This window comes from Filicampus tigris, chromosome 5 (genome assembly GCF_054856515.1).
Source record: "Filicampus tigris isolate MCC_2025a chromosome 5, RoL_Ftig_1.0, whole genome shotgun sequence".
NCBI lineage: Eukaryota > Metazoa > Chordata > Actinopteri > Syngnathiformes > Syngnathidae > Filicampus > Filicampus tigris.
The window spans coordinates 14,539,006-14,550,201 of NC_141221.1; the positions used below are offsets into that span (position 1 = coordinate 14,539,006).

The window sequence follows — 11,196 nt, forward strand, 5'->3', positions numbered from 1 at the left end:
TGAAGATTTATCATAATGTTTTTTGTGTTATACAGTTGTTATCGTTTTCGTATTGCTTAAATCAGAGGTCACCAACTTGATTAATAAAAAGGACTACCAGTTTGATACACACTTTGGAAATAACAAATATACCGAAATAACCTCTACGCTTCAAATATAAAGGTGCATCAGAGGTTGCATACTGCAATGCACTCCCAACAAATGCTGTGCATCATTTAATCCATTTTATTTCGTCAAGTGGTTGCATAAAATAAAATCATCTGAATCCAGACTGTACATCTATATTAAAAATGTATCTGGACACAGATGAATTTATTTTGTGCAACCACTTGACAAAATAAAATGGAGTAAATTCAACCATCATTCTTTTCAGTTTGGCATCATTGTGCACCGCTGAGGTTCTTTAGGGCTTCATTATTGGTCTTTTACAAAGGTAATAGTTTTATATTGCACCCATGATTTCAGATGGCACTGTGAAGTTCTTTCGATAATATTTTAGGATTAATATCCGAGAACCATTTGGTGCTATAGAACCATTAGATAATGGTTTGTTCTACATAGACCCACCTGGGTGCTAAATGACCCCTATGCAAAGAACCACATTTGGCTGATATGTAGAGCCTTTATGTAACATTATAATTATATCTTATTAATAATCAATAATTTGACACGTATTATGCTAATAATTATCTACAGTGATTTAACAAGGTATAAGCAGCAGTTTATTTCTTAAGTCTCTCAGCGTTTACATTTTCAAATACTGTAATAAGCAACATTCCTAGGAAATCACAATGTCCTATCACTGTCACTGAGCTATTTTTAGAACAGGGCCTGCTGGCTACTCATGTGGTCCTTGGGGGCGACCATATCGGTGACCCCTGGCTCACTTGGACTGACTGGATCTTGAATGCAAGAAAAGCCGCATGAAGTCACAGCACCGTTTTTGTTTTTAATGAATGACGTAATATGAATGAATGAACTATTTTTGACTAGGTTCGTGGCGCTAATGTGTGTGTGTGTGATGGCAGGATTTCTTAAAGAAGAAGAAGAAGAAGAAGAAGAAGAAGGGATCACTGGGGAGAAGAGGTGGCGGGGGAGGGTGGAGGAGGGAGGCGGTGACACGGCGGTTGTCTGGCCGCCAGATCGTCACCTCTCGGCGGCGTCGACTTGGAAAAGAGTCGCTCCTCTTCCACTATGACCAGACTCCCGCGGAAGAGGTCGCACAAGGACTTCTGAAAGGTACAAACTTTGCACCGCTGTGTGTGCATGCACGTGTACGAGCGTGAGCTCCATTCAGTGAAACTTAACACCCGGCTCTTCTGTCTGAAGCCCCTTCGGAAACAGGTTTGATTATATTTAAAAGCTTGACCCGGTAGAGAAACCCAAACAACTGTCTGTGCTAATATTAGACGCATGCGCGCCTGTGGGGGACCTGCACATATTATTGGTGCATGGAGGTGGGGGGCGAGGGGCATTATTCCATCGTAAGATTGACACATTTGTCTGCAGTTGGTGGTTGGGGGCGGGGGTGGGGGGGGGGGTATCAGTTACCACCATTGAAGCCCTTATAATTGACAGGACGGATGTCCAATAAGACTTAAAAGCACGCCGACACATACATGTTATTATTATTATTATTATTATTATTATTATTATTATCATTATTTTATGTGAGAAAATAAGTGCCTCCGTATTTTCATTTTTGGTGCAGGAGAAAGTTGCATGTCACCTGACTGCACGGAGCGAAAGAACTTTGGTAAGTGAGGAAGAGGAGAAGAAAAAACATCTCCCCACCCCCACGGCAAAAAGGAGACCGCCCACCAGAGACAGTCAACCCGAGACCCCTTATAGATTTAAAAAGAGAGGCTGCATTCTCAGACTGACACTTATTCAACAGTGCTACCTTAAGCAGATTACTTTTCTTTTTTTTTGTTGCGCTGCCTCGCAGGGTCAAAACAGGCGCTTTCGTGTTGCTGCTGCTGCTTCTTCTTCTTCTCCTCCTCCTCCTTCTTCTCCTCTTTCTCCTCTCTTTCCACTTTGCCTTCTTCCTCCATCATGTTTGGGATGCTGAAAGATCACCTCCAGCCGGGCTTTTTCTTCTTCTTCGTGTGGTTCTGCCACCTCATGGAGCATCAGAAAGTTCAAGGTAAGCCATGCTCGTCTTTTATAAACTTTTTTTTTTTCTACTCTCAACGCACAGCTTCACACGCAGCGCACAGGCAACTTTTTCCTCCATTTTTTTCATGTGGTAAAATAGTGCGTAAAACAGGTGCCGAAATGAGATGACAAGTTTTCTGTTGTTTTGACTAAGTTGTGTCAAACTTACGAGGGATATTATTACCGAGTCTCTGTTTTTGTTTATTAATCACTACGTTTTGACTTGAATTAAATCAACACGCCTGTGTCCGCTTATGCTAAACATTTGATGCGTGTTCGGCGCGTCACAGCGCGCCGCTGCTGCTTATTGTGGAGCTTTAGTGCTGCATGTCTAGACGCTCCGCGGCTGTGGGAATTAGGAGCACCGTCTTTTTTCCCCTCTCTCCCCCGTGTGCTTATTTGGTGCTCGCATTGTACGCGCTGTCATTCACACGCACGGGAGCGAGTGCTGAAATCGCGAGCACGGGGGAGCGTGTTCGGAGCCGCTTGCGCGCGCCCAAATGGCCAACTTTTGATTTCCCGTGTCTTTTTGTTTTGTTGTCGTTCCCAGCCGGTAACTGCTGGTTGCAGCAGGGCAAGAACGGCCGCTGCCAGGTGCTCTACATGCCCGGGATGAGCAGGGAAGAGTGCTGCAGGAGCGGGAGACTGGGCACGTCCTGGACCGAGGAGGACGTCCCCAACAGCACGCTGTTCAGGTGGATGATCTTCAACGGCGGAGCCCCCAATTGCATACCTTGCAAAGGTGGAGGTGCACTCATTTTCCCTTGGTTTGCACATTATTACGCACGCGTCTCTTCTCCACTGAAGCCTTTGCGTAAATCGTCGCACGCGCGACTTGTAACGGACTTGATTTCGCTCCCCCACCCCACTGCGTAATAGAGTCGTGCGATAATGTGGACTGCGGGCCGGGCAAGAGGTGCAAGATGAACAGGAGGAGTAAGCCGCGGTGCGTTTGCGCGCCAGACTGCTCCAACGTCACGTGGAAGGGACCCGTGTGCGGCTCGGACGGAAAGACGTACAAGGACGAGTGCGCGCTGCTCAAGGCCAAATGCAAAGCGCACCCCGACCTGGACGTGCAGTACCAGGGCAAATGCAAAAGTCAGTCACTTTTTTTCCCCTTTCCTTATCTATCTATCTATCTATCTATCTATCTATCTATCTATCTATCTATCTATCTATCTATCTATCTATCTATCTATCTATCTATCCATCTATCCATCTATCCATCTATCCATGAGTATCTATGAGTAATGTCGGGTGGAATCCTCAGATATCATTATTATTCAGGAAATTTAAAAAAACCCGACATATATTTTGAGTTATTAAACACTGCTAAAGTTTTCAAGCCATTTTCATGACTTTGGAAGTGTTATTATAGTTTTTCTCAGGCCGCTTTGGTACATTTCTTGAATCATTCTCGAAATTTGCAAAACAGTAAAGCTAAACATGATGGAGTACCTGCAATAGTCGGGTTCTTGCTCAGAATCCTTAGTTCATCCCTCAAAAGTAAATATCTGTCACTGAACGGGGTTAGTGCCATCAGAATGACAAGTCGTTGTGTACGGCTAAGACACAATTGCAGAAATTGCTTAGTCATGTTGTCATTATGACTGTACTCTGAACGGAGGCATGTTCTGATGTAAACGATAGCAGAGGAGCACATAACGACTACGTAACGGAAATATACGTCAGCGGGTGTGCCAAAGCATTCGCAACTTGTTCACCAAAATGAGAAACTGCTTTTTTGATGTGCGTGATGTGAAAATTGAACACGCCGTTTTGACATTTTCAATTCTGCTCCTATATTGTACCAAAACAACAGAGAAAAACTGCAATCTGTCAAAACAGATCCAAGCGGGGACTTGACAAAATTGTTCCAAATATCAAATTGACCCAAACGGGAGGATTCCGCCCGACCGTCGATTGGCTTGTTCTGGGATTGTGGTGTGACACTCCTCCGTGGTGCAGAAACGTGCCGCGACGTGCTGTGCCCGGGCAGCTCCACCTGCGTGGTGGACCAGACCAACAACGCCTACTGTGTGACGTGTAATCGGATCTGCCCCGAGGTGACGTCCCCCGATCAGTACCTGTGCGGCAACGACGGCATCGTGTACGCCAGCGCCTGCCACCTGAGGCGGGCCACCTGCCTGCTGGGCCGCTCCATCGGGGTGGCCTACGAGGGCAAATGCATCAGTAAGTACCCCCTCCCCCCCAACACACGCACACGCACACCCACGCACACTTGACCCACCTCCTCGAATGAGAGTGTTTATTGCTGCCAACATTCCATGGTGGATGGAGAGAGTTTGCTCAAGAAATGATGGACATTTGATTATTTCCTGATGTTGGCAGCACTTCCCCTTATGGGGGAGTTGGGGGGAACAGCAAAGCGCAGTGCAGGGGGGATCGAAGTCAACCAAGTACAAACATTTCCTTACGCTGCTTTAAGGACTTTTTTTTTTTCAATTTAGGTATCTGTACTTTATTTGAGGATTAATTTTTCGAGCAACCCCCCATTTATTACCGAGGATAACATGCAGAACAATGAAGAAAACAACTGTACTTAATAATCCATTTAAAAATGTATTGCACATTACAATTGTACTTGAATAAATGATTAAAAATAAACGCTTATTGAAGATTAAATCCAAATTGAAAGAAATGAACTTAAACGTCAACCGAACTGGTAGCAATTTAGTACGTTCTAAAATCTGAGAATGTGTGACTTTACCAGCACACCAAGCGAATGAAAATTCTGTGAGACTTCTTAAATGTTGTTCATTTTATATACATGTTGACTTCTTACTGCATTTTAGTCATTTTTCCCCCCAATGCTGTACTGTATTTATATTAACGTATAAAAAAACCATCAAAAAGTCCACATTTTTTAAATGTAACGGGGACAAGAGGATCTGCTCCACCAAACAATCGACAATGTAACGGGGAAGCCTGTACTCTACATTTTAACACAGATATTTGTACTTTCTACCGCCTATTTTGTCAAAATGGGCTCACTTATTTTTTCAACCTCTGCGGATGTTGACACGAGAGGTAAAACCCACCAGAGTTGAGCTCTTCATTGAGTGAGTGGTTGAGATCTCTAAGATGGAAAAAAACAGGGACAGCCGTGACATGGAGGAGCATGGACATTAACAACTCTATTGGAGAAGTGAAACATTCACCCTTCATGACCTTAATTAAGAGAATTATTAGATTTCACCAGCTTTAACAATGATTTGCGGCAACTAATTTACATGTTTTTTGAGATACGAGTTATTGTTTGTCCAATTTTATGCTTTGACTTGCAAGCAAAAATTTGAGATACCGGTGTTCCTAATGTGGGAGTGAACTCCACTCTATTTGCCTCACCACAAGCAGCAGGGTTGTGAAACTCTTCTTCATTTGTTTGCATGACTGAATTATACTGCCACCTGATGGCCAATCACGCTTCCTCATTGAAATGAATGGCACTTCCATTCATTTCAATGAGGAAGGATGATTTCATATACGTGTTTTGAGTTAACAGTGTGGCCACTGAACAAATGAAATTCCTATGTCACAGTCTGCACTTTATTTAAAAAATCATGAATTCTACGTTTTTTTCCCCCAACTAGTATCTACTTAATTTCGTAGTAAGTATTTCTGCCCCCTCTGGTCAGTAGTGGGTTTGCAGTCATAGAAGTGTTAAAAATCCAAGCGGTTCCCAAACTTTTCCCACCCACTGACATTTCTCTGTGCCCCCAGAGGCCAAGTCGTGCGAGGACATCCAGTGCGGCGGCGGCAAGAAGTGTCTGTGGGACGCCCGCATGAGCCGAGGACGCTGCTCGCTGTGCGAAGACACGTGTCCCGAGAGCCGGACGGACGAGGCGGTGTGCGCTAGCGACAACACCACCTACCCCAGCGAATGCGCCATGAAGCAGGCCGCCTGCTCCGAGGGGGTGCTGCTGGAGGTCAAGCACTCGGGATCTTGCAACTGTAAGTAAATAGAAAAAGAAAGAGCCCCTACCACCTCCCCTCCCTTGTCCAAGGCAAAAAGACAATATTCCACATTGCTTAAAAGACCCCCTCGGCCCTTCCTTTCCTTTCCTTTCCTTTCCTTTCCTTTCCCCCGAATTCCCACCCCAGACGCACCACCAAGCACAGCTTTCGCAAGGAGAACGAACTTGGAATGGAACGGACTTGCATGATGTTGTCTTTTCTTTTTTTCCTCTTTTTTTTTTTTTTCATCCACCCCCATGTACCTCTGCAAAGCATTGTAACAGAGACTAATTCAATACAAGTGAGGTGGGAGTTTGCGGTGGAACAATGCTCGTTTGTAAATATCCACACATATGTGATGGTATACAGTATTTTGCCTTAAATCTCATTCAGCAGAGCAACTAATGGAGCGATTCCGTCACACGCGCAGTAGACGCTAGCTAGGGATGGGCATTGGGACTACATTTCACAAATACAGGCGATTTAGCTGGCCTGTATGTTCTGGACTTCTGTTTCCATGCCAGTGTTGTACTGGGCAGAATAATGTTGTACAGGCGAGTGCACACCATCCATCAATCCATCCAATTTTCTAGAGTACTTGTCTTTCATTAGGGTTGAAGCTGGACTCTATCCCAGCTGACTTTGGGGCAACAGGCAAGGTATACAGTGGAATTAGTCACCCGCTTGCACATTTTTCCAATGTTTTTGTAGTTCAAGTGGAAGTCAACCCAAACATATTTTTTTCAAGAATATGTTCTATGCAAACCCATTAGTTGAAACAAGGCATTCTGATGAATATTTTGTTTGTGGAATATGAGTTAAGGAACGAAATCCACCCGTTTTTAGCTATCTGAGGGGGTGGCCATTTTGTCAATTCTGTTGACTGAAAATGACATCGCAACTGCTCATGGCTCAGGTAACGACCAATCACGGCTGACCTGTTTTCTCAAGCTGGTCGTTATCTGAGCCCTGACTAGTTGTGATGTCATTTCAGTTGACAGAAGTGACAAAATGGTCGCCTCCCCCGGATGGCGAAAAAGTAGTTTTGCTGCTTAACTCATATTCCACAAAGGCAATATTAACCAGAATGCCGTGTTTCATCTAGTGGCCCTGCTGGGAACATATTCTTGAAAAAAATGTGTTTGGGATGATTTCTTCTTTAAAAAAAACATTTGTTATTGTTGGAGGGGTTGTTTTGTTTTTTTGTGGGCAGGGACGAACCCCGTCTTTCGTGAAAAATGCATATTGGAGGTTTACCCGCGTTTTTCATATAATTTTTTTGTTAAAAAAAACTTGCATTTCAATGGCCGTCAATTATACACAGATTTTCACTATTTCGACATTCGCCCGGTCCCTTTCCTTCCACTGTATCTCGGACTATTCACATTCACACTCACGCCAATGTACAATTTCAAGTTTTCAATGAAGCTAACATGCAGCCAATCGTAGGGCGCGTATAGACAAACAGGCATTTACACTCACATTCATACCGACAACACAAGTGTTCAATGAACTCAAGCGACAATGCATGTTTTTGGAATGTGGAATGACTTTTGGCAGACAACCAACCATTCATATAGTGCACTCTATATTGTCATAATTTGTGTCAAGACAGGTTCTCTAAACAACCAGTGAAGTGATTAAATGGTTTATTATTTTGCCCATCCGCGGTTGCAAGTTCCCCCAATCACCTTACTTGTGTACTTGTGTGTTTTTGGTTTAGTTTTTGTATAAATATGTTTAAAGTTGGTCGGCTGTAAATCAATCATTGCCAGTGTCCCACGTGAATTTGCCGTCAACCCTTTTACGCTATTCACGTGATGGTGATTGTAACATTGGTGTCGTGACAGGTCAAGACGAACGGCGAATTTGAACCTTGATAATCTCGTGTAGACTACCTATCTATCTGGAGAGCAGACAGCGTTTGTCGGGGGGCGGGGGGCGGGTTGCTCGGGGTTAAGCGGTGTTGAAATTGAGCAAGAGCCCTGAAGGAAGTATCGCATTTACATTCCATGTTACTCACTCCAAAGAATGTCTCATTGTTAGGTTCTCGTGCTATGACACCAGAGGGACCAACTTTATGATCACCTCATGGGATGAATATTTCTCAATGTGATATTTGACATAGGAAGGACACCTACGTTCTCCTTTCATTGTTAAAAAAGTACAAACAAACAAAAAAAAAACTCCTTTATTGTCTTTGCTGTTTTCCACTGAATGTGATATATCTTGTCTGAATGTTTGGATTGACGAGGGATTGCCTGTTTTTTGTTTTTTCTTGTTTTTGTTTGTTTTTTTTAAATACTGTCACCCTTGCTTTGCTTTGATTTTGTTGTATTGTGTGTCCAAAATGTAAAAAAAAAAAAATGTCAAAAGAAAAGAAAATACCTCAGAGTTGTGTTAATGATGTTTGAGCTGCTTGCCGAGGGAGGCCCGGCCTGTGACGTTGCCTCCGCTCACCGACTAACAACAAAAACAGGCAACATACAGTACAGAAAAGCAGCATTTCTTTCGCAAATCCACCCCGATCCACTGGATCCCGGACCCTCTGATTACCCCCGCCCCTGCCCCCACTGACACCTCCCATCCATCCATCCATCAATACCCCCCCCCCCACCACCACCACCCCTTTGTATAGACCCACTGACTCGCTTGTGATTTGTGTTGTGGTCCATATTCATACAACAGCTATATTCCTTCATATAGCCATCAGAGAAGAGCAGGAGGAAGATGAGGACGAGGACGACTACAAGGCCTATGCGCGTTTATCTTCTATACTGGATGGATAGCCCCCCAATCGACCCCCCCCCCCCCCCCTTCCGCTCATGCCAGTCCCAAGGAACCATGTCCATACTGTACATGACGTGTATGCTTATTTATTTTTAAACAAAAAGGAAGTATACATATAGTCCAGTCTGCTAGATGTTTATTTATACTTTTTTGTGTGTTTTCTTATTTATACATTTACAATGCCAGGCTTACAATCTACCACTCATTTTCTCCCCTTTTTTGTTGTCGTTGTTGTGCTTTTTACTTTACTTTTTTTTTTTTTTTTATTATCATGAAGAAATATATTTGTCCAAAGAGAAACAGTGTTATTTATTTGTCACATTACCATGTAAGTATGAGTCCTCAACAAATGCTGTAAATTGCATTCCGCTTTCATTCAGCTGTAAAAAGAAAACGAAAGAAACAAAATGAAATCAGCTTGTTACTGTCAAATCTTTATCACAGATGTTTATGTCACACCTACGTAAATGCATGTTTAGGCTGTGTGTTTATTTATTGGGACTATATCAACTTTTTTTTTTTTTTGTAATTGTACAGATTTGTTTCTGGTTTGTTTACAGATCATAATAATAACTGACCAAAGGGAGTCTCTCAATGTTTTATTTTTAAACAAATGCAACACAGCAGTAATTAGAAATGGAAGCGAAAAAGAAAAAAAGAGCCATTTGATTTTTCTTTTCCTGTTTTTCAGTTCACTTTTAGGCCTTTAGCTTAGTCAGCGTTCTACGATAGCATTTATATTGTTGCATTAGAACAACAAGAAAAAAAATAAGAGGTACGTTTGGGATGATACTTGACGACTTTGGAAACAATGTGCCATTAACATTTGTGTGTTGTTGTCTTTCTCCTATGCCAATGTTGCTCTCGCAGAGCTCTGATAGGATTGACGCGTATTTTACTGCAGTATTCAACACAATATCACACTTTGTCACTCTGTTTCTTTTGTTTTGTTTTTTTTTCTCCTCAAATTACATTTTTATTTTCAAGCATCAGCAAGAGAAATACAAAATTCTGTTATGAATATATAGTTTTGTATTTTTTATGTAAATGTCATATGTACATACAAAAAGTTTGAGGGTATTTGTACAGATATGAAGAGTAAAACAATAAAAGTTTTTTTTCCTTATATATTTTGCTGACTCTTTTGTCTTGTGAATATGATGAGAATTATCAAAAGATGGGAATACATATAATATATATAGTATTGTGCAAAAATCCACCATTTGATATTGTTGCAATATCATTCAGTCAAGCACATGCCTCCGCCAGGGTTAAACTTTTAATTAAAGTGAAAAGAATATTTGCGGTGATAACACTATCAGGAGTGCTGACCTACAAGTTACATGAAATTGTATCATTTATTTTCAACAGACGATTATTTTCAGTATATAAAGTATATTTTTGTTCAATCAGATTTCAGTGTTATGTGTTGCCATGCCTATGCATTCTGCCCAGGGCCTTCAGAATCAGGAGTGTGGGCCGATGACACATACACACTATTAGCAAAGGCTGTTATTAAACTTTTTTTTTTTTTTTTTAATAAACAATCACTGTCAATCGAGTTTAGATTCACAAAATTTGGCCTAAAGGGTTAGCTTGATTCGGCCTTTTTCCGTCCTCTGATTCTTCGGACAGTTTGAAAAATTCATTTTCAATGCCGACTTTTGAGGAAAAAAATTACATTGTGAGGATAAGTCGGCCAACATCGTACCTGGCTGGCTTGTTTCAACCTGGAAAAATATTTATTTGACACTTTCAGAGCAGCACATATAAGCATGATAACAAAGCTAGCTCCGCTTAGCAACTACGCACCAGAACTACAACGAATACTATACTACACAATAACACCTTTATAGTGTATACGATTTTGTAAAATTGTCACTTGATAGTGGTGGTATAAGAGGTAAATTTGGTTACTTAAGTCCCACTGAGGGTCGAGGTCTGAAATGCACCACCCACCATTGACATGTGATATCCATGTATCTGTGCCTGTGTCCAGATTGACGCAAATGTTCCCTTGTCTCTTGCACTACCTTGCAATAAAGTTTTGTAGATGTTGGTTTTGTAGTTTTTGTGCAATTATGCTACACAAATCTGTACTACTTTATAGGTTACCGGTATGTCATAATGAAAGCCATGAAAAAGGTAGATAATACAAACAAAATGTGTCAGTGAATTGTCATTAGGTCATGTTTAACGTTTTTGCCATCTTGTTATCATCATATCATAATTTTTTTTCTGTAGCATGCTTATTTTGCCAGCTTTTTTTCC

General features: G+C 41.9%; 1 protein-coding gene across 3 annotated transcripts; it reads left to right on the forward strand.

Annotated features, from left to right (window-relative positions):
• The first annotated feature begins 1,112 nt into the window (after positions 1–1,112).
• Positions 1,113–10,051, forward strand: fsta (follistatin a). Of its 3 annotated transcripts, none has more exons than XM_086031455.1 (7): positions 1,113–1,239; positions 1,712–2,146; positions 2,708–2,905; positions 3,037–3,255; positions 4,126–4,350; positions 5,902–6,132; positions 6,283–10,051. In XM_086031455.1, exons 2-7 carry the CDS (start codon positions 2,056–2,058, stop codon positions 6,342–6,344), a joined length of 1,026 nt encoding a protein of 341 aa, XP_085887581.1. In that variant the 5' UTR covers positions 1,113–1,239; positions 1,712–2,055; the 3' UTR covers positions 6,345–10,051. The 3 variants fall into 3 exon arrangements, with proteins under 3 accessions (XP_085887581.1, XP_085887579.1, XP_085887580.1); XM_086031453.1 differs by having other exon boundaries at positions 8,842–10,051; XM_086031454.1 differs by having other exon boundaries at positions 2,708–2,899; positions 8,842–10,051.
• Positions 10,052–11,196: the final 1,145 nt, after the last annotated feature.

Coding starts and splice junctions, on each gene's coding strand:
- fsta (XM_086031453.1), top strand. CDS start 2,056: ATGTTTGGGATGCTGAAAGATCACCTCCAGCCGGGCTTTTTCTTCTTC. Junction 2,147..2,707: donor GGAGCATCAGAAAGTTCAAG/GTAAGCCATGCT, acceptor TGTCGTTCCCAG/CCGGTAACTGCTGGTTGCAG. Junction 6,133..8,841: donor GCACTCGGGATCTTGCAACT/GTAAGTAAATAG, acceptor TCCTTCATATAG/CCATCAGAGAAGAGCAGGAG.